General features: G+C 43.4%; 1 protein-coding gene and 1 long non-coding RNA gene across 2 annotated transcripts in view; one reads left to right on the top strand and one right to left on the bottom strand.

Moving 5' to 3' along the window:
* The window catches only part of NXNL2 (nucleoredoxin like 2), a 7,355-nt gene extending 5,382 nt beyond the window's left edge, over positions 1-1,973 (bottom strand). The window contains 1 exon segment of the mRNA XM_027092043.1: positions 1,401-1,973. Within this exon segment, the coding sequence (XP_026947844.1) occupies positions 1,401-1,702 (302 nt within the window). The 5' untranslated portion in view covers positions 1,703-1,973.
* LOC113612286 (uncharacterized) lies at positions 1,662-19,597 on the top strand. Its single transcript, XR_003429796.1, has 2 exons — positions 1,662-1,757; positions 18,718-19,597. It is a non-coding gene; the product is annotated as an uncharacterized LOC113612286 (long non-coding RNA).
* The last annotated feature ends 4,202 nt before the right edge of the window (positions 19,598-23,799 follow it).

The following is a 23,799-nucleotide window of genomic DNA, read 5'->3' as shown; positions in this document are numbered from 1 at the left end:
TTGTGGTATGCAGGCCGCTCACTGTTGTGGCCTCTCCCGTTGCAGAGCACAGGCTCCAGACGCGCAGGCTCAGCGGCCATGGCTCACGGGCCCAGCCGCTCTGAGGCATGTGGGATCTTCCCGGACCGGGGCACGAACCCGTGTCCCCTGCATCGGCAGGCAGACTGTCACCCACTGCGCCACCAGGGAAGCCCCTCTTTTTTTTTTTTTAATTTAATTTATTTATTTTTGGCTGCTGGGTCTTCATTGCTGCATGTGGGCTTTCTCTGGTTGTGGCGAGTGGAAGCTACTCTTTGTTGTGTTGCAGGCTTCTCATTGTGGTGGCTTGTCTTGTTGCAGAGCACGGGCTCTAGGCGTGTGGGCTTCAGTAGTTGTGGTACATGGGCTCAGTAGTTGTGGCACACGGGCTTAGATACTCCGTGGCATGTGGGATCTCCCCGGACCAGGACTCGAACCCATGTCCCCTGCATTGGCAGGTGGATTCTTAACCACTGTGCCACCAGGGAAGCCCCCACATCCTTCCTTTTCCTCCTCCCCCTCCCAGGTCCTACCACCTCCCCCGCTTCTCCCTCCTCCTCTCCATGGAGCTCATTGACCACACCCAATAGAGCACTAGGGTCAATTTCCAGTTTGCTCACAAACTCTGAAATCCAGCGGAGCTGAGGTTTCCTGCCATGTTACATCTTGTCTAAAGCAAGGGTGGGGCAAGATCCCTTCAGAGAGCAAGGATTTTTGTCACCTCTGACACGTCTCCTCAAGAGTCCAGGAACCTGCTTCTTTCTACAGTTATAGGAGCAGGAGACGTCTTAATGAAATTTCAGTCACTGCCAGTAAAAATGAAACTGCAACGTGGCCTGGCACTAAGTTCCTCCAGCCCTTGAGTCCTCAGCCTCAAGTAGTACGGCCTCCAGTCCCGTACTACTGGCCCACAGCAGTCAACCCATGGTCTCCAGTTCTGACCTGAGTGGCCTTTCTGGGTCTCCCTCTTCCGCTCTCCAGATAAGGGGCGGTATCTTACTGTGCTGTAGGATGGAGCATCCCCGGGCTGTGATTTACCAGAGCAGGCTTCCTGGACAGCAGCATCAGCATCACCAGAACTCCTTATAAATTCAGATTCCCGGAGCCTCAGACCCACTGAGTCAGAGGCTAGAGGCCACTGCCCAGGCTCACCAAGCGCCCATGGTGATGCAGATGCTCCCTGTCAGCCAACCGCTAGAGCCTCCCTGGGAAGCCGAAGCAGAGACTACGATGTAGCTGAGAGAGGCTCGAACGGGTTGGCGTGGGGATGGGGTTATCAAAGAGCTCCCGGTAGCTGGGAGAAGCACAGGGATGAGGGATTGGGATGGGGGTTGGGGGGTGCGCCTAACAGCTCCCAGAACCCCCAATCCGTCCCCACTCACTGCCGGTAGGGGTCGTGGAAGGGCAGCGCCAGCCAGGCGCCGTGCAGCTCCCGCATGAAGTCCAGCATCTCCTGAGCGCTGCCGTCGGCGGACACGAAGACCACCTCGAAGGGCCCGGAGGGCCGCGCCTGGTCCACTAGCTCCGCGTAGAAGTCGCAGATCAGCGGCGTGAAATCGCGGCTGGGCGCGCACCGGCCCGTGGAGAAGTACAGAGCCACCACCTTGTTCTGCAGCGCCGCCTCGGCCTCCACCCACGTGCCGTCTTAGGTCACCAGGCTCCGCCCGCCTAGCACGTTCACCATGGCCGGGAGCCTGGACAGCTGCGGCGGGAGGACACCAGCCGGGAGACGCGGGAAGGTGAGTCGGAGCGCACGGACACCTGCGGCAAAACGAGGCGGAGGAGGGGCTGCAGTAAGCGCAGGTGGCTGATCACCTGCAGGCGGACGGTCACCTGCGGTCACCGTCCACCTGCAGCCAGCCGAAGGGACCGGCTAGGTCCCTTCGCACAGCCGGGCACCCGGACCTCGGCACGGGCCTGAGCCTCGGCCTCCGGCAGGAGTAACAGCGTCCGTACTGGGGAGAGGGGTGTACATTCACAGACAGCCGCGACCCCAGACGCAGCGGCTGCAGCAGCGGCACACACAGCACCCGCCTCCAGGGAGCCGAGGGGCCCCGCCCCCGACCCTCCTGCCCCCGCGTCCCGCCCCAAAGCCCTCCTCTGCAGCCCCCTTCACCTCCCACCCACCTGCGCAGCTCTCGGTCGTGCGCGGCAAGCCTTCTCCGCGCTCCCGGCGACGCACTCTTCTCCCCCCTCTCCCATGCCCTCCCCCTCTGCTCCTCCCCTGAGCCCCGCCTGTCGCACCCTCGCCCCAGGTCCCGCTGGCGCTCGCCCCACCCCGCGATCGGTCGCTCCCCGCCTGCCCCAGGGGTCCCGGCGACCCGCGCGGGAGGGTAAGAGCGGTTCCACCTTTAGTGGGTAGGGACCCGGCGTTGGGGACACCCTGTTCTTTCCTGGGGTTTGCCCCGAAGTACTGCTCGGACCGCGAGGGTCCCTGCAAGAAACTGGAGGCGGTTCTTAAAGAATGTTTTATTCCGAGAACCAGAGTATTACTGTGCCCGGCACTGGGATTCAACAGCGAGCAAAAAAGTTTCAACTCCCTGCGCGGAATGGGTGAGGCACTCGCGCGGGGCGAGTGAATTCAAGGGAGAATTCAAGGGAGTTAGCGCCAAAAAACTCAGTGACCAAGATAAATAGTATTCTGATGCAATATTTTAAGTTTTCAAAATTAATGCAAAAAAAAAAAAGTTAGTGGTGAACAAAACATCAGATATGCGAGTAAGGACAGGATCCCACCCTGCCCTTGGACGCCGACCGCGCTCCTCTCGCCCTGAGTCCCGGCCCGCGCCCTGCCTCGCGGAGTTTATATTCCCGTGGGGACAAGAGAAAAGCAAAGGTGAATGAGGAAAATAGAGTGCGTGCGATGGAGAGAGAAGGGAAGGGAAGCGGCGCGAAATGAATGAGCGACGGTGAAGGAGGGGTCGCGGGCAGAAGAGACGCGAGCTCCCTCCCAGCCGCTCGCTGTTCCCGGTTCTCTGCGCCACCCTCCCCCAACCCCGCTTCCCAGTGAAATGGGACGAAAATGCGCAGACACTGTTCGCTACTAGCCAGGGTTAAGGGAAATTCTGTCGGAGGACTGATGCTGTTCCATGAAGCGCGCTGCCAAAGCCTTGATTCACTGTCCTCTTGGAAGACTCAGGGGAATTTACAGGCGCATCGGAGGAAAAACAAATTTTTTTTTGAGAGGAACTAGGAGAACTATAAATCTTGCATATAGAGGTGCCTGACTTTTCTTAAAACTCAGAACTAAGATGAATGTAGCTAAACTCTAAATATCATGAAAACTATTTTGTGATGTTTGGCGTTTCTTCTTTTATCACCACAGTGAGGTAAGTAGAGAACATTCATTTTAGTAACGGTGCCACCGCCCACCAAGAAATTCCCAATTATTCGTATAAATACTGTGTGCCCTCAGAGTGCTGGGGGAGGGGTGGATGTCCCTGTCTGAGAGAACAGCCCACTCAGGTACCATGGTGAAGTGGGGACAGCCCTCCAGGAAAGAGGATCCTGGGGAGAACAGTGCACCAGCACCCCTCCTCACCTAGGGACCCTCCTCCTGTGGCTGCTCTGAGTGTGTGTGTGTGTGTGTGTGTGTGTGTGCGCGCGCGTGTGTAAGCAGGGGACCCTGCTCTCAAGAGCCTTCCTCATGAGGGACACAGGCACAGCTCAGCTCATCCTCCAGTTCTGCGTCTAATGGGTGTTCTCAACCAGTCTAGGAAGGGACTTCCCAGGACCCTTCCTGAAGCACGATCTTGTGTCATTCGCTACTGACCCCATCCCACTGGCTGGTCTTTAAGGTGGAAGGGGGCTGCAGGTGCCATGAAAGGAAGCCCAGGACCCTCTCCTTGCCTCTTCTGGAACCAAGTCTCCTACACATGTTCCTCCACTGAGCACAGGAGCAACCACAAATGGAGTCCTGGAAACTAGATTAGGTGACTCCTAACCCCAGCTGGGCTGTGCCACATCAGTTCATAGCCAACTTCCTTCCAGGGCATCAAAGAGTGCCTGGATTGCTAGCATCTGCTAATCAGTCTTATGTGTCCTGGATAGTCTCCACGGAGCCAGGCAGCATTCTTACTGCTGATGCTTGAGAGCAGCCCCATGAGGGCTTCCTCACACCTGCCCTCCCTCCCCAGCCCCATCTCCCTGACCCCTGCCACTATAAAAATAGTTTGCTACTTACATACTCTACCCTATCATCCATTTCCCACCTGAATTTAAGGGCAATCTTTTCTGCATTTTCTCCTGTCTGATAGCTTCGGTTCTGTTAAAGACACTCCTTGATCGATCTTTAGACAGGCTCCTCTGAACCCTCTTCTCTACCAGGCCTCATCCTTCTGATAGGGATAGAGTAGGATAATCAAATAGCTAGTTTAAAAATCCCACTGAGGGATTATAGATAGAGAGGGAAATTTAGGGGGCTTTGGGAGAACATTGTAAATTAATGATCACTCAAGAAAGCAATCAGAAAATCGTGAAACAAAGCAGGCTTGCTTAATAATGAAACTAACAACAAAACTATACATCAAGTCAATGAGGCCTGCATCCTGCTGGTTGAGGTTAGTAAATTAAGACCCCTAGGACATGCTCCTCTGTGTGCACTAAAATGTAGGGGAAAGGTGACATACCAAAGTAGAAGACCCTCATTATACTGAAACCTGAGATGATTTACCATATTTTAGCATATGTTACCACCCTTCTGCTGATTCGAATAGCACCGTGACAGTCCTGGTTTGACTATGTAGAGACCAAAAAACTACCCCGCCCAATGTAGAGGAGGAGCTGATTATGGAAGTTTGAGGTATACTCAAGAAAGAGGAATAACGTGGTCTTCTCCCCCTCCCTACTTTTCCTTTGATTATAAAAATATAGCCCGCTAAGTTCTCCGGGCAGAGCCCTCTTGCCTGCCCGCTTGTATCCTTCACAAGCGTCCTATACAAATAAATCACTTATCTATCACTTTGCCTCTCACTGAATTCTTTCCATGCTAACACATAAACTGAGCTCCACCAAGCCCTGAGACGTGTTCTGTGGTTTCACTTGGGGCCCATCCTCAGCCTGCCTCAGCAGTCTTAGCAAAGAATCCTGCTAAGTCATCCCTCACCCGTGAACTGACCACTCTAGCCTGCCTTCAGCAAGACTCCTAAGTAGGTTTAGCAAGAATACCTCACCCTTGATGTCTCCTCTCAGTAATTTTCCATTCGATGATGCCTCAACCCCCCTTTCTTGGCCATAAATCCCCACTTGTCCTTGCCTTTGGAATTGAGTTTAACTCTTTCCCCTATTGCAGTAGTATTGAATAAAATCTTAGTTGCCTTTAACTAGTGTCTGGCTCTATTTCTTTTGGAACAGTTATCAACGGCTGTGACATCTCGGTTTGCTTATAACCATGATATCGACTGAAAGGCAGAACGTTTCCAGAGCTAACTACTGGTTGGCTGGGTACATGGGGTCTTCAAATTCTCTCTGGGGAGAAACTCTACAGTAAAATCATGACTCTACATTTCTGTGTTCAGCATGCATGCTCCCCCCACTTCTGAATGAGACTATTTCTCATTACGGAAATTCCTTTTCTAAGCAGGAATATTTGAGAAGTTCCCATCAGTGCACCTCTGCTCAGTCCTGCCTTTTGTTGACACACTGGATTGCTTCTCCACACCAAAAGAGGAGCATGTGCAAAACATGGGACCTTAGGCTACTTGACATAAAGTTGACTTTTTCTTTTCACTGACAAAATGTATAAACAATGATTCATTTCTGTCTACTAACAGTTATGAATATACAAATAGAACTATGGAAATAGTTTCTGCTCTGATCAGCATAGCAAACAAATTAGATATCTCAGTGTGCAAATATTACATTTTAAATTCCCTGGCTTTAAATATTCATGCTTATGTTATTTATTTCCTGTATTTAAATATGTGTTATTAGGGATTGGTATCATGAGGTTTTCATGACTCGTTTTCAAAAGAGAGGTTGGCCCATTGCAGGGAAGGGACATTGAAGTGACAAACAGAAGCCTGGGTTTGTCAGTGATGAGCCGTGGGGCCATGGGCAAGTCATCCTCAGTGGGCGCTGGCTTCTCAGAGAGGACTTAACATTTAGCAGTCAAAACAGGCCTAGTGTTGGACTGAGGAAGTGCTCCTTGGTCCCACCAGCTTCTTACCAGTGATGCTTTTAGATAATTCTAGAAGCAGTTGGATTGCTCCACCAGATGGCTTGGAACAGAAAAGTGCAGGCATGAGAGAAGATGGCAGCATGTCTCACTCAGCTTGGGCTGCCGTAACAAAGAATCACAAGCTGGGTGGCTCAAGCAACAGAAAGTTACTTTCCTACAGTTCTGAAGGCTGGAAGTCCAAGTTCAAGGTTCTGGTGCTAGCTCCCTTCCTGGCTTTTAGACCACCTTTTCACTGTGTCCACCATGGCAGAGAGACAGAGAGAGAGATCTTCCTTGTCTTATAAGGCCATGGTCCTATTGGCTTAAGGCCCCACCCTTATGACCTTGTGTGGTGTTGTGATTTATAATAAAAAATATTTATTTGGTGTTTGTCTGCCATTCCTGGCACAGAGATCCTAAAACTCTTGGGATTTCCTAAGTGATGAGAGCAATAAAGGTATCTTTTTTATGTTAATGAGGTGACCTTTGGAATACACCTAACAGTGGGGGCTGGTTACCAGAGGAACTAACCAGGTGCTTAGAGGGTTAGAACTTTCAATCCCACCCCCTGATCTCCAGGGAAGAGAGAAGGACTGGAAGTTGGATCAATCACCAACTAACTGCCAAAGGTTTAATCATTCTCTCAGCAGGCTGAGAGTGTGACCAACTAGTATAGTATTACTCTGGGTTCCCACTGTTGATGTAGCCAGGCTGAAGAATCACATATTCAATGTTTCTGCTAGTTGAGTTGTCAGGACAGAGTGTCATGTAGTCACTGTTACCAGCAGTTGCACTGTCATCATAGACATGGGATGTCAGATCATTGAGTTCTTCAAGTTGTCTAATCCTGACAGATATCATTCGATGTGTGAGCGGCTGCCGAAAGGTATTTAAAACGCTTAAGGGAATACAACACACTAGAGAGGTTAATATGATGCCTATAAGGAGAATGATAACCAAGGATTGAAAAATTCCCCTGAGCAGAGATTCCCGGAAGCCAAGACTTAACCAACTGAATAACTTAGATAGGTTATAATCAAATTCAGGTTTTACTATTCTAAGTCAATCTACATTATTTTTTTTAGTAATTTACATAGACATAACATGATGTATTAGCAAACACATATCCTCATGATTACTTAGGACAGGATGAACATGAGGATGTGTTATTTCAGGAGGCAGAGTTAGGTGAGCTTCCATCTAAATTAGGCCTCTATATGATGTGGGCAAACAGGTAATTTAATGAGGCATTTCTATGGAAACAAAGGAAAAATAAAAGTTAATAGTTCAAGCAAATTATAAATTGTTTCCAATTTTGGAGAGAAGCCAGCTGAGAAATTTTCTAGATTTGAGTCTGAAGCATCTTTAGATGATGGAATGAGGCTGGCAGTTTCAATCTGATGGATTTTCCTGGTTTGCAGTTTGACAATCTTTCTTTGATCATGTCCTCAGAGGTTCTATACAGCAACAGGCATGAACGTTGTCCACATATAATCTGTTGTGGTGAGTTCTCTGAGTTCTATAAGTAGTGATGAAATAAAATTCATATTCTATAGCAAGATGAGCAAAAATTTAAACATAAAATTTTTCTTTGCCCATTTGGGCTCCTCCCTCCCGTTTATTGTGTACTGTGTGTCTGCATTAATGAGAACTCCTTAGGAAATAATCTTCCTTCTTAATCCTGTAAGGGGCCCTGATGACCCATTACACATAGATCTGGATTGCATAAACTGTCAATAATATGTCATTTAACATACAGCCCTCTGTCTCAAAAACTTAAATAACTATGCTTTGACCTCTAACAGGTAGGTCGAACAGTTCTCGAAGCTTTCTGAGAGGTTGTTCCCAGGTTATAATGCTCAATTTGGCTCAAATAAAATTTTGTGGTAGGACATGTGGACTGGCGTCTCCTCTCTGCTTTTGACCTTTCCCTTCTTCTGGTTGGTGGTAGCTTGTTAGTTCCGAGTTCCTTACCAGGACCTCCTGTTGTAAGGTAACTCATGTTGGTGGTTACTAGCTTGCCTAGCCAGAGTGGGCAGTTTCAGTCAGTGTTTCCCCTAACAGCACTGGCTTCTCAGTACTTCTCAGGTGTTCTGATGAGTTCTCCTGTTATTGGATCTCATTGTTTGATTGACGGTCCTGGAAATTTTATTCCAGCTGTTTTACTTAAGACCTGAAGTCATAATGGGCACCAGTGCATTTCCTAGGCAGGGATCTAAAGGCATCTGAGCAGGACATCCAGGGAAACATAAATGGCTGGGGTTCTGTTAAATTTGTTTTAAACAAGTTGATATATGGTCTGAATAAAACTTTTGCTAGTTAAATGAGAGACTGAATTATTCAACTCCAAAGAATAAGGAGACTGACTACTACAACCATTGTGGGGGGCTGGGGGGAGCAGAAGGAGGGCATGAGGGCTGAGACAGAGGCCGATAACTTAGTGTTGCAGGAAGGGGGAAACTTTCCAAGGCCCGAGACTGGGCTCTTGTCTGACACTTGGAAATGAATTGTCCAAGGAGACACACATGCTGACAAAGCAAGATACTTCATTGGGAAGAGGCACTTGGGTGGAGAGCATAAGCGTAAGGGAACCCAGGAGGACTGCTCTGCCACGTGGCTCGCAGTCTCAGGGTTTATGGTAATTGGGTTAGTTTCCGGGTTGTCTCTGGCCAATCATTCTGACTCAGGGTCCTTTCTTGTGGCGCGTGCAACCACTTAGCCAAGGTGGATTACAGCGAGGAGGATTCTGGGAGGTTGGTAGGACATGTGGACTGGTGTCTCCTCTCTCCTTTCGACCTTTCCCATATTCTTCCAGTTGGTGGTGGCTTGTTAGTTCTGTGTTCCTTACCAGGATCACCTGTCGTAAAATAACTCATGCAAATTGTTACTGTCTTTGCCTGGTCAGGATGGGCTGTTTCAGTCATTGTTTCCCCTAACATTAGCACTTCGGCAGTTTTAGACTGTCGCAGGGGGAAACCGAGACCTATAAGAGAGTTGAATTGACCCAAGGGTAACCCCTTGGGGAGCTAGACTCAGAAGTAGCACACATTTGATTCACCACACTGTCCTCAGAAAGTTGTTCAGATCATATCTCATATCTGAATTAGCCTACCAAGTTAATAATGGGAAATTTTACCTCGAAGGCCAAACAGCTCCCAGGCAGACAGCCACCTATGGGAATACCAGCTGGGTTTATGTATGCTTGCAAGTACTTGATTAGGAATTAAAGGAAATCAGGCCCTGAAATGGCTAAAATTGGGTTCTTTTGGCACTCCAAAACATTTTTTGCACAGTTAAACCTGGCAGTCTTCTGGATCTCTGTCTGTAGGGTCTACTGGAAACAATAGCGGTAAGTTTTTCTCTTTTCTAAAATTAGGTTAGCAGGGAAAAATAGTTGTAGAGCTAGTTCCTTGGATCCTTTGAATTGGAAAGTCTTATAAACTCTTAAAATTTTATAGAGATCTTATTTCAAACTATTGTACCTATTTTATTCAATAATTAGTATGCAGAAGTCCCAAAAGCCTTCAAAATTCCAAAATAGCCTCATTGAAAGATTTGTTGTAGGAGGCTAACTAAAGGTTAATGATTTAAAAGGTACCTAAAACTTCAACTACTGCTCCCCTTTACCCTCATTTATTTGAGTACTTATTCTAGTAATCCTGTTTGAATTGCCTTTCCACTCTAAAGACACTATTAAGTGGTTACCTTTAGAAATGGGACCACCTGAGGCTGTAGGCAAGCCTCTTCAGCTCAAAGGCCCAACTGAGGGCCATAGTTAAAAGAATCTCTTGAACCCAGAAAGGATCCTCAAAAGTGCTTCTAAATGGGTTACCAAGATGGGAGGAGGCCACCAGTCTGACTAAACCGACCAAAGCTGATATTCAGAGCGTTAACAGGAATTTTTTTCTTTTTCTTTGGGTGTGGGGGGGAGGCTGCTCCCCTAAGCTAAATGAAAGAAAGTAAAACATTCCAACATAGGTGAATGGGTGTGCCAGTCCTTTGATATCATTGAGATGGCCACCCAATTCTTTGAGGAATTAAAAACAACCATCCTTGTTTTACAATTTAGTTTTTAAAGGACCAGCTGTGACTCCAGAAACAATCCAAAGCCCACCAACCCTTTTGCCAATCTCCAAACCTCACCTATTTATCTTAAAAGGCTTGTAAGTCTTGAGAAAAATTTTGTGGCCTTAAGGGAACAAATTCCTCCTAGGAGGAACTTGCCTTTCTTCTCCTATGCCTTTGAGATGCAAATGTTGTACCTGGTCTTCTCCAGGTATTCTTATCTCTAACATCTTTTTATTTTATTTTATTATTTTTTAACATCTTTATTGGAGTATAATTGCTCTACAATGGTGTGTTAGTTTCTACTTTATAACAAAGTGAATCAGCTATACATATACATATATCCCTATATCTCCTCCCTCTTGCATCTCTCTCCCACCCTCCCTATCCCACCCCTCTAGGTGGTCACAAAGCCCCGAGCTGATCTCCCTGTGCTATGCAGCTGCTTCCCACTAGCTATCTATTTTACATTTGGTATTATATATAAGTCCATGCCACTCTCTCACTTCATCCCAGCTTACCCTTCCCCTTCCCTCTACCATCTTTTTAAAAGTGCAATTTCAGGAAGGTAAAACCAAAGGGAGGGTAGATAATTTAGAACTTGACTTGTCAAGGACAAATAGAAATCTTAAGTGTCTTTATAAATATTAGTAAAAAGGGTGGACTTCCCTGGTGGTGCAGTGGTTAGGAGTCTGCCCGCCAATGCAGGGGACACGGATTCTAGCCTTGGTCCAGGAGGATCCCACATGCTGCAGAGCAACTAAGCCTGTGCGCCACAACTACTGAGCCTGCTCTCTAGAGCCCGCAACCCACAACTACTGAAGCCCACACGCCTAGAGCCAGTGCTCCGCAATGGGAGAGGCCACCACAGTGAGAAGCCCGTGCACCGCAACGAGGTGTAGCCCCCGCTCGCTGAAACTGGAGGGAGCCCGCATGCAGCAGCGGGGACCCAACACAGCCAAAAATAAATTTAAAAAAAAAAAGGATTTAGCCACCTAATCAGATAACCTTGATTTGTTCCATTTGCCAGAAACACAATTTGAATCCAACCTCTTTTGTAACTGATGGGTATTATGTTAAAATTATTTTAACTGATTCATAGCTGAAATTTTGGAATGGGAACTATGGGGTCTCTGCATTTGTGTGTTTGTATGTATCTATATATGTGTGTTGTAAATGTGTGGTATTGCCAAAATTAATTTGTAAAAGAGCTCTAGTTAATTGGCTTAAGATGCACTTATGAAACCGTGCACCTCAGATTGGAACTTGAACCCACGTGCCAGGACTGGAACCCGGCCAAAACCCAGTCTTCCAACTGAGTTCACACACCTGGTTTCAGGACTTAATGAAGCTCAGGTTCTTGATGTCGCATCACAGAAAGAATTCAGTGAGAGACAAAGTGATAGGTAAGAAGTGGATTTATCTAGAGAGAAACACACTCCACAGACAGAGCGTGGGCCATCTCAGAAGGTGAGAAAGGCACCAGGGTATGGGGTTGTCAGTTTTTATACGAGTGGGTAATTTCATAGGCTAATGAGTGGCAGGAGTATGCTAGCTACTTTAGGAAGGAGCAGGGATTTCCAGGAATTGGGCCACCACCCACTTTTTGATCCTTATGGTAGGTCTTGGAAATGTCATGGTGCCTGTGGGTGTGTCATTTAGCTTGTGAGGGTATCCTGAGGCTCAAGGTCTAGTGGAAGTCAACTTGTCTGCCATCTTGGACCCATTTGGTTCTAATCAGTTTATGTCATATCCTCTGGCTATGTCATTCTTTCAAATGTTGTGCCCTGCCTCCTTCCCTCCTGTTTCATTTATGTAAGTACTCAGAAATATAAAGGAAACTGTCCAGAATGAATTTCAGGTTCATATAATCTGGGAAATATTCAGCATTGAATTAATATCTGGTGTTAAAGTTAGTTTAAGATTGTTGTTTTAATTAATGCAGACATGTCTTTAGAGCCATCAACATTAAGCATAATACTTTTATTATACTTAGGTTTATTAGAAATCAAATAAGATCTTATTATTCCTGTTATAAAGTTTGTCAGCAAGGAAAATAACTTGATATGATGAAACTTTTAAGTAAATAAAATAGAGGTAAATGAGAAGAGCTTTTTGGCAAACTCTTTAGGAATAATTATGTTTTGGGAATGTCCATCTAAAATAGTATCTGCAGATTTTGGTAACATGAAACTTTGGAGTTGTGCTAAATTAAGTTAAGCTTTCTGAGAGGCTGTTCCTGGGTTATAATCCTCAATTTGGCTCAAATAATATTTTCCATTTTTTTTCTTAGATTGACTAATTTTTTCATTGACAGTAGAAAACAAAACCTCAAAGACAATTAACTGGACTAGAATAATGGGTACACTATAGTTTTCTATTGAAAATTTTTTATAGGCATCCCATTTTAATCGAAGATAATTACAGTGAAACTAATTTATAAAATAAATAAGTCTAGTCTTATTAAAGTTGGATTATTAACATAAATGTAGTAAGAATAGTAATTATATGCATAGTTTTAAATATGACATTTCGGGGCTACAGCTTTCATAATATCCAAAGGGCTTTATTGGCTCCATAGAGTCAACCTTAAAAAGTTCTTTAAAACTGTCTGGTAATAAGGTGAGAAATGGAATATTTCCTGCCATATCAGTAAACAAAGGATGTCACGTTCATCAGCAATTGCAGCCCTCCAACGGGAACCCTGAGGAAACTCAGGATATGAAAACACAGGATACTGGCCCCAGATAGCTGAGGTGAATATCAAAGGAATGATTTCAGTGAGCCCAGATTCTTGCATCTTCCCATACATAGAAAAGCGCTAAATTCCTTAACTTGGGATATGTGGTTTTCTTTAATTTACAATAATCTTTTGATGTTCCCCACGACCTGCCCTTTGTTGCAAAACTTCTAAATAACCTGGCTCCCACCCTTCCTCCTCGGAGCAGTGCTCTCAGGGTTACTTGAGAGACTGCCCCCCGGGCTTAAGTCCTAAACGTTTCTGCCAAATAAAACATAACTCAACTTTTAGGCTGTGAATAATTTTTTGGTTGTGAATAATTTTTTAAGTCCACAAAGGAATCTCATATTAGACCTTTAAAGTCTCTTTAGGTTAAGAAGCTAAGTCAAGGACTTGTCTAATTGTGTCCTATTACAAGGAGAACAGATTTTTACTGTTTATATAAATACTTGTGTTGCCATGAAAAATGAGAATATTTAACAAGAGCTTCTGAATTCTGGAGGGATCAGATAGGGAGAAAAAGATAAATGTTTCAACTTTGTTTACAAAAGTATACTTTATTAAATCGCTGTAAGTTATAGGTAGCTTAAGGGACAGGAGAAGAGGTCCTTTAACTCTGGAAAAAAAACCATAAAAGAACCAGCAACGTTTAAATTAAATCATAAAAGTGGTAATCATCTTCATGAGTTCATTCAGTCTCCTGTTAATTCTTGTTTTGCTTCATCTTGGGTTAGCACCTTCATCAATCAACCAGTTTTCATTAGAGTTTTATAAAGTCTTACCCAGTTCAGTGTTACGATCTTAAAGTTATCAGAAACGTATACTTTAGAGTACTTGTTTAGGACTCGGCGCTTTCACTGCCTGGGCCCGGGTTCAATCCCTGGTCGAGGAATTAAGATCCTGAAAGCCACCCAGCGTTGCCAAAAACAAGACGGGGGTGGATTCCCTGGTGGTCCAGTCGTTAGAGTACTTGTCAGGGTCCTTTCCATGAATCTTTTTGAAGATGAAGCATTTTTGCCTGTAGTTGACTGTAAGTGCATTCAGAGAAGAATAGAGAATAAAAAACAACTGTGAGTGACGAAAGACTTAAAAATAGCCATGGTTAAAATTCACCAAAAAATTGATGCAATTGAGAGGCAAATTGTTTTGTTTTTTTTTTTGCGGTACGCGGGCCTCTCACTGCCGTGGCCTCTCCTGTCGTGGAGCACAGGCTCTGGACGCGCAGGCCCAGCGGCCATGGCTCACGGGCCCAGCCGCTCCGCGGCCTGTGGGATCCTCCCGGACCAGGGCACGAACCCGTGTCCCCTGCATCAGCAGGCGGACCCTCAACCACTGCGCCACCAGGGAAGCCCACAAATTGTTATTTTTGTGATGTATAATACTATAAAATAATAACGGAAATTATGACTGATAACATTACAGCAGGACATAGATTTTTAGGAATTTCATATAATTTCTGAATTACTTATATTAATAATATACAACCATGTAAATAAATCTAAGAAAGTTAAACATTAGTTTTTATTTATGTTTCCCATGTAACTTAACATATCAAATAAGCCTAATAAATTAACATTTCTCTATTATAAGGAGAGAGAGCAACTCTTTTGAAGTCTTCCAGGCACCCTCTGGAAAATCCCTAAGTTAGTTTGAGGTCAAAAAGACTTCAGTCAGAATTTGATTTTGGGAAGTGTGTCAAAAATGTCAAAATGGGACTTCCCTGGTGGCACAGTGGTTAAGAATCCACCTGCCAATGCAGGGGACACAGGTTCAAGCCCTGGTCTGCGAGGATCCCACATGCTGCGGAGCAACTAAGCCTGTGCGCCACAACTACTGAGCCTGCATGCCACAACTACTGAGCCTGCACTCTAGAGCCTGTGAGCCACAACTACTGAGCCCACGTGCCACAACTACTGAAGCCCGAGTGCCTAGAGCCTGTGCTCTGCAACAAGAGAAGCCGCCACAATGAGAAGCCCAAGCACCGCAACGAAGAGCAGCTCCCTCTCGCCACAACTAGAGAAAGCCTGTGCACAGCAACGAAGACCCAATGCAGCCAAAAATAAAAATAAATAAGTAAATAAATTTAAAAAATAAAATAAAATAACTTAAAAAAAACGGTCAAAATGTTTAAGACACTTGATCAAATAGGATCACAGGTCACTGTGAAATGACACTTATTCATTCAACCAAGGTGACAATTAAAAGATTTCAAAGGCAAATACAGAAAGTTATATACAACTGACCCTTGAACAACATAGAAACACAACCCTCCATGCAGTGAAAAATCCACCTGTAACTTTACAGTTGCCCCTCCAAATCTGAGGTTCTGTATCCTTGGATCCAACCAACCTGGAATCGTGTAGTACCTATCTACTGAAAAAAATGTGAGTATAAGTGGACCCATGCAGTTCAAATCCATGTCGTTCAAAGGTCAATTGTAGTTGTAAAATACCCTAGCTTTTTTAACAGAGAAGACTCAGTTTTCTTAAGTAATCAGACTTGATAAAGACAACATGAAGCACAGGAAATTATTTTCATAAACAACAGAATCTTTGTTTTCTAGGCAGACTACTTGAAAAGTAAAGAAAAACCTTTCAGAGTCTTACCAAGAGCAGACTAAGAGTCTAATAAAACTTTGTCCTTTTAGCAGATGAAAGAACATTGTTTTAGTTTTACATAAGTACACTATTTATTAAAGGTTATTTTTTAAAAACCTTATAATATATCTATTCAATTTTAGCCAGATTTGTCCTCACACATAAAATTTATTTTCCATAAACCTCCTGAAATGTTCTATATCCATTTAGGTTTTGTCTTATTTTTTTTTTTCTTTTCTTATTCTGGAACAACCAGTCATTTTTTTTTAGACAACATTGCTCTCTTTTCCCTTAAAATCTTATATTCCTTGCATACGCTTCATATAAAACTATATCCCATTTTCTTCCCATATGTTGTATGCAGAGTTGTTTCCCTTTGCTAAGTTTAACTATTACTAATCTTTACTTCCCAGTGAAAACTAGGAAGCAGGCAGTTGTGAACTGTTTATCACATATTAACATTCTGTAGTAAATTAGCAAATATATAAATACAATCATTCCTCCATGTCTTCGGGGGATTGGTTCCAGGACCCCTGTGGATACCAAAATCAGCAGATGCTCAAGTCCCTTATATAAAATGATGTATATTTGCATGTAACCTACACACATTCTCCTGTATGCCTTAAATCATCTCTAGACTACCTATGATACCTAATACAATGTTAATGCCATGTAAATTGTTGCCAACATGTGGTAAAATCAAGTTTTGCTTTTTGGAACTTTCTGGAATTTTTTTCTGAATATTTTCAATCCACAGTTAGTTGAATCCATGGATGCAGAACCCAAGGATACATGGTGCCAACTGTACATAAATAATTTATACTTTTTAGAGACATGTTTTTCATAGCATACTTTTTTTAATGCGGCAAATGACATATTTATGAACAGACCCAGATATCCATTGTCTCTCTATAAAAATTAAAAAGCCAAAAGTAGATAAACTTATCTTTATGTTTAGTGATCAATATCTCAGTATACTATCTTATTTGGATATGACCTAGATATTCAAAGTATATCCATTATTTAGTTAAACTTAGTATAAACTTTTATCTTATTTAAATTGATTTAAATTATTTTTTCTTAACAGTTATGCTTAGATTAGACATCAAACAGCTAACCATCATCTTAAGCTATTTTTCTGGCTGACAATTTTGTAATATAGAGATAGCATGAGGTAATTTGACTAGTAAACCCAGGAAGAAAAAGTTGTATGTTTATGCTATACTTAATGCTGACAATTCTGAAAACATGACTGTTTTATTAAACTAACAGACTTAAACTAGTTTTTATTTATCCAAGATTATCCCAGATCATGTGAACTTAAAAAATATTTGAGTTAGATTCTATATTTCTGTTTTTTACGAATACTTTATACAAGCACTTAGTCTTCTTTTAGCCAATTAAATAGAACGCGTTTAAAATTATCACATATACATAATATAGATACTTACATAGGTAAACATATTGACAGACACAAACTGAGACCTTTTAGCTTTCATTTAAAAATTTTAGGGACTTTCCTGGTTGTCCAGTGGGTAATGCTCCCCGCTCCCAATGCAGGGGGCCCAGGTCGATCCCTGGTCAGAGAACTAGATCCTGCAAGCATGCTGCAACGAAGATCCTGCGTGCCGCAGCTAAGACCCAGCATAGCCAAAATAAATATTAATAAAAAGTAAAAATTTTAGCCATGTCACAGGTACAATAATACAAAACCCAAAAGAATAGCTGGATCCAAATTGTGTTCCTGGCTGCTGGACTAAGCTAAGGTTACCTGCTCAGATGACCAAAGTTTTTTGCTGAAGATTGTTGTTTGCATGCTGTAAGGATTCTTTTAGAAAAGCTAGTTTTGGAATCATTTTGTGTTTTAGAAACTTCTGCATACCAATCAAAGAATGCATTCTATTGTCTCTGAGAAGTTTGAGATCCTCTTTTCAGGTAGACTTGTCTAAGTTGAAGTTTCCCTAAAGTGGCCATTACAATTCCAAATTATCCAAAAGTTCACTCATTTTCCAAAAAGGCACAAGTTCCTGGTCCATAGTGGGTGTACATATAGGAAATAGGAATTTTTGAGGACAGTGGAGCAAGAGTTTTAGACCAGGTAGAACCCATCTTTGCCTTTGGATTCCCTAAAACAAATAATCTACAGGGAGCCCTGTAATCCTACTGCTCCCTAAAACCCAGGGAATCACAGGTTTCTACCCTTACAGACAAAAGGGTGACTTACCAAGAAGCTTCAACAAACAAAATACAGGTATGCACAGTAAAGTCAGAGAGTTCAAAACGTAAAGAGCATGGAGCTGGGATCCAAGAGAAACCCTTACCCTCTGAAACCGTAGTGGAATACTTGCATGCCTCCTCCTAGCTTTCAGTAGTTTACAGCAATCTTTGGTGCCCCTTGGCTTGTAGACGCATCTCTCCAGCCCTCCATCTTCACATGGCCGTTTTGTGACACCAGTCACATTGGATCATGAGCCCATCCTACTGCAGTACGTCTTCATTTAACTTAACTAATCACATCTGCAATGACCCTACTTCCAAATAAGGTCACATTCTGAGGTCCTGAGAATCAGGACATCAACATATCTTTGTTGGGGGGACATAATTCAGCCCATATCACAAGTCTAGAGGAAGAACAGTTACTTCAAGGAGGAGGATTGGAAGACTCTGTAGGAGGATGGGCCCAAGAAAGAGGTGGTAGATGGTGGGCCCAAGCAGGTTGGGGAGAGGGAATAGCAAGCATCTCAATTTGGCTTCAGTGGACATTTGTCAGGAGGGTGGATGGAGAGGATGATGGAAGGTGGATTGTGCCAGCTCACGCAGGGCACTGGATGCCCGGGATGCTTAATGATGATGGTGTTTTATTCAATGCTGTATGCCAGGCACTGTGTTACCTATTTAATGTTGACAGGCATTACCTATTTTATGTTAACTTATTAAACCCTCCAAAAAGTCCCATAAAGTATTGTAGAAACAAAATAATATATGTAGTTCCTCTCTTTGAAACAAGAAAGTGTGAAATCAGAAATGTGGACTTTTATTTTATTAAAACGAGAAACAGTGAAGCCCAAAAGTACTTTACTTGTTCAGGCACTGAGGCTTCCCATCGCTAACCCCATTCTTTCTGCTGCCACCCCCCACAGAAGCATGACAACCTGAACGCTTCCTTTCTGAGCCTCCTGCAGTCCTGGCCAGTGGCACTTAAGGTTCTTCCTGGAATCTTCCTCTCTGTGATACAAAAGGAATAAGAAGAACCCCCTCTCTGGTGCTTACCTACCTCCAGAAGGCTTGCAGACAGCTTATAAGAAAAATAAACCCCTATCTCAGCAGTTTTCAACGTACGTTCTCCAGAACCCTGTGTGACCCAAGACCCTTTCAGATGGCTTGCAGGGTGGAAACCGTTTTCACAATAACACTAAAATGGTATTTGCCTTCACTATATTGACATTTGCCCAAATGGTACAAAAGCAACAGTGGGTAAAATCGCTGGTACAACCTAAATCAAGCCAGTGGCACCAAATTGTACTTAGTAGTAACCATATTCCTCACTTACATGCATTCACACAGTTTAAAAAAAAAGTGTTTCACTTAAGAATATTCATGATGATGCTGTAAGAGTTATTAATTTATTAAATCTCAAACTCTGAGTACAAGTCTTTTGCATTCTGTACGACAAAATGGGAAGTTTGCATAAAGCACTTCTGCTGCATACTAAAATACTATGGTTTTCTTCAGGAAAAACACTGTGCAATTGTTTGGCTAGCAAGCCAAACTAGCCATTTTTTCATGGAACATCATTTCTTCCGGAAAGAACAATTGGCAGATGAACTGAATATTTAGACTTGAGCATTTGGCAGACATTTTCTCAGAAATGAATAAATGGAGCCTATCGATTCAAGAAAAACATTACTTGTTGCCTGTGATAACATTCAATCTTTCAAGCAAAAATTAAAATTTTGAAAAGCTTATACTCAGAGCCATGAGCTCAACAGGTTTTCAGTCATTAAAACACTTGAGAGCTTGGTGGTGATATTAACAAATGTGATTTGTTTCATGTTGTATAATAACTAGGTCAAAATTTGGAAGTTCTGCTTAACTCAGTGAACCAATATTTTCCAGTGGTCAATGCATAGTCATATAAATCCATGCACAGATTTTCTATGCACAGATCTGTTCAAAGTACAAGATGCTCTAATTGACTGTAGTGTAACAGGATAAAAACTCCATTGATAAGACTTCATATTGCACATTGCAGCTAACCTTTAAGAAGCTACCACTTATCAAGTGTTGGTGTAGTATCAAAGAAGAATATCCGCAACTATCTGAAGGCTCTAAAAATTCTCTTCCCTTTTCAAACTACAGATCTACATGAGGTTGTATTTTCTTCATATACTTCAACCAAAACAACCTATCACAGCAGATTGAATGTCAAAGTAGATATCAGAATCCAGCTATTTTTTATTAAGCCAGACATTAAAGAGATTTACAGAAAGACACACAGTGATGCTCTTCTCCAAACAAAATAATTACTGGTAAAACATCATTTTTGTAAGAAGATGTGAGTTAACATGTAATGGGTTTATTAGTGTTATTTTAATTGAATTAATACGTAAAAAAATTTAAGTTATTATTTTAAATTTCTAATACAGTAAATAGTAATACTTCCAACCCACATGAATGAAAGATCTTTGTCATCCTCAATAGTTTATAAGAGTATAAAGGATCCTAAGAACAGAAGTCTGAGAACATTGCTCTTGTTCAAGGTCACTGCTGGCAGGAGGTATCTGTTATGTGCCACAGAAGCATTCATGTTTGTAAGTGTTGGAAATACCTTCTCTTCTGCTAATCAGAGGAGCTAAAGAATACAGATTTTTGATGATCCAGGGCTAATCATGATGAAGTAAGCAATTCTAATCGAATTGAAGAAATAGAAACAAGACTTAGTTTAACTATACTCTCTTGTTCCAAGGACACATTTTTCTGCTGTGATGACTTTCCCCTTCATCTGTAAAGAGATCCACGTGTTTCTGCTATTTCCACCTGTACACAAACCTTTAATGTCTGTGTGGTTGTCTAGGAATTGTGAACTGTATTTTATAGAATTATGTTAAGTTACAAAATACAACTGGTATAGACGATATTGATTGCTTTAAAACCACTTCTTAATTGCTTCAGATATCATTACACTGAGGCTGGACTTTCTGGGCTCCTGACACCATTTCCCAGGCCCCATGGGCCTGACCTCAGCACCCATCTGCTAGCAGCACTTGTGCCTCCCCTCTGCTCCCAGGCGGGCCTTCATGTCCACTCCAGGCCATGCTGCCCATTGAGAGCACTTTCCTCACTTCCAACGTGCTCGATGATTCTTGGTCTTTCTATTTCAAGATAACTGTAATCTAAATAGGATTTGGAGATGGCTCAATAAAGAGAAAAAACAGGAAGAAAAGCTGTGACTCCCCAGGAGCATGGGTGCCTCATGCTCAGTGGCCAAGCAGAACTGAGGGTCCTCACACTGATTCACAGCACAGAGGGGAACCCAATGAACCAGAAGTCTCCCCACAGCCTCAGGGAACCCCCAACAGTGAGGGCCCCTTCCCCTGGGGACTCAGGCTTGGATAAGCCAATGCACCCAGTTGGGTTTCTCCACTTACATTTTCGCTTTCCGATTTCATGTTATCTTTTTTTAACTTGTCTATATCTATTAGTTGGTTTAAATCCCTTCTGGAGCAAGGAGGGAGGGAGATGACTGGTCTGTGAGCTTGCTGGTGACTTAATAAAGAGCCGGCAGATACACACTACTGTATATAAAATAGGTAAACAACAAGGACCTACTGTATGGCACAGGGAACTATATTCAATATCTTGTAATAACCTACAAAGGAGAAGAATCTGAAAAAGAATATATATATATATAACTGAATCATTTTTGCTGTACACTTGAAACATTGTAAATCAACTATACTCAGTTTGGGCAGGGATGGAGAGATGTATATCCAGCTCTCACTTTTAGCGTTCACTAAGAATCCCCACTTCACCAACCTCTCAGGTCTCTGCTGAGGGCTTTCAGACAGACATTGGGAGAGCAGTTGGCCTGACTAGGGTGAGTAAGAACAGGAAGCTTGAATACAACAACTACAATGTTTGCTCTCACTCAGTCCTCACATCCACCTGTTGACGAGGCTCTGTGTCCGTCCAAACTCGGAGGCCTCAAGGAGCTAGCATTTGAACGAGAAAACCATAAAACTCTTAGTCCTGCTTATCTTTTTTTTTTTTTTTTTTTTTTTTTTTTTGCGGTACGCGGGCCTCTCACTGTTGTGGCCTCTCCCGTCCAACACTAAGCAATCATACCCAGAAGCCAATGACATCCACCATTAAGGAAAACTGTCTTCAAGTCTTAACTAACAAAGTCAAAGACAAAGGCAAATGTTTTTTGTAAAATCTTCTCAGCCCAACCTCTGACATGTAAGGACAACAGCGTCTGGCAGCTACCGATAGCTTCTGGTATTCTTTCTGGCCCCTCCATGGATTTTTTCTTATCTCATCCAAGTGTTTCTTTAAGCTTTTACTGTAAAGAAGAAAAGGGATTTGGAAAACCACACAAGACAAATGTGCAGCTTAAGATAAACACCCCCACAGAGGCCACAACACAGCTTCGTGGCAGCCCAGGGATGCCCACCAGGCCTCTCTCCCTTTCCAGGAAGGAGACAGAAGTGTCCTGATGTCCTGCTGGCTCAGGGACTGCTTGCAAGGGGAGGGGGTGCTCCTTCTATGCCCCCTGGGCCCTCCAGCGTGCTTGTCCTTCTTCCCACTGGCCACACCGAGAAGGGAGGATGCCATCCACTGTTAGAACAAACATGATTTGGGGGCTCAGTGCAGCCGTGCAGCCAGCGCCATCCTGACACATTTGCAGAGGGTGGATCTCGGGGTCTGGTGAGAAAAAGGAGTCCAATGGCTCTTGGAGGCAGCGGGATGGCCTCAGACCAGCTTTAGAATAATGGACATTGGTAGGGCAATGGCTACACAACTAAAAATATGAGTTTCCCAACTTGCTGCCTTTAACTCGTGCAGGAATGAGAGTTACTAACCTAGTGCAGTAACCATACTCTGACAATAGTTGCCTGTAGGCTGTCTCCAGGCTGACCTGGGTCTCTGCCAGGGCTCCCACCAGCTGGGTCCAGGACCCAAAGTTAGGAAACGCCTCATTTTCTTCATCTTCTAAGCCTCAAGGTAAGTTTTTCTGGAAGACACTTGACCAGCTGTTCTTAATTGATAAGGGGCTTAAGCTGCCCATATGTTGTTGATGCGGGGATACTATCTGACACATTTTTATCCCAAATTACAGCTCTTGTAAACTACGCTCCTTTTTTTCAAAAAAGAGAAATCACATGCATCTGCCTTTTGGTTTACTGGCATGATGAGCCTTGCACTTGCTACAAGTGCTGGCTTAAGACAGTGTCATAGTTAGACAGTTAACGCTGCAAAGGCAGCTGCCCCTGCTGGGGGCCATGGCCTCTGTGGGGACATTTCTCTAGCTGAGCCACCTTTACAACCCTGCCTATTTCAAAGTCATATCCAAACACAGTCAACAAGGTTGCCAGAGAGCAGCTCGGAGATGACATCACCCCTAATTAGCAGCTGAGAGAGGAGGGCATGAAAAACAGGACGATGCACGATGCAGGTACAGGGAAAAAAAGATGCTTGAAATAATTTCTATCCTATTAAATTGTTGAGGCTGAAGTCCAATTGGTCTATTTTGTCATTTAGGATCTCTGTTGCCTTATTTTCTGTTTGGAAAATCTGTTCATTGATGTCAGTGGGGTGTTAAAGTCTCCTACTATTATGGTATTCCTGTCAGTTTCTCCCTTTATATCTGTTAGTATTCATTTCATTTATTTAGGTGCTCCAGTATTGGGTGCATATATGTTAATGAGTATAATATCCTCTTCTTATATTGATCCCTTTATCATTATATAATGTCCTTCTTTGTCTTTATGGACTTTGTTTTAAAGTCTATTTTGTCTGATATGAGTATTGCTATCCCAGCTTTCTTGTCATTTCTATTTGCATGGAATATCTTTTTCCATCGCCTTTCAATCTGTGCATGTCTTTCACCCTGAAGTGAGTCTCTTGTAGGCAACATATTGTAGGTTTTTGTTTTCTTTAATCCAGTCTGCCATTCTGTTTTTTTATTAGGGCATTTAGTCCATTGACATTTAAAGTAATTT

Source organism: Aethalodelphis obliquidens, unplaced genomic scaffold (genome assembly GCF_003676395.1).
Source record: "Aethalodelphis obliquidens isolate GAN/ISIS:26980383/991018 unplaced genomic scaffold, ASM367639v1 scaffold74, whole genome shotgun sequence".
Lineage (NCBI taxonomy): Eukaryota > Metazoa > Chordata > Mammalia > Artiodactyla > Delphinidae > Aethalodelphis > Aethalodelphis obliquidens.
Note: the sequence above shows the minus strand (reverse complement) of the source record. Positions and strands in the feature narration are given on the sequence as shown.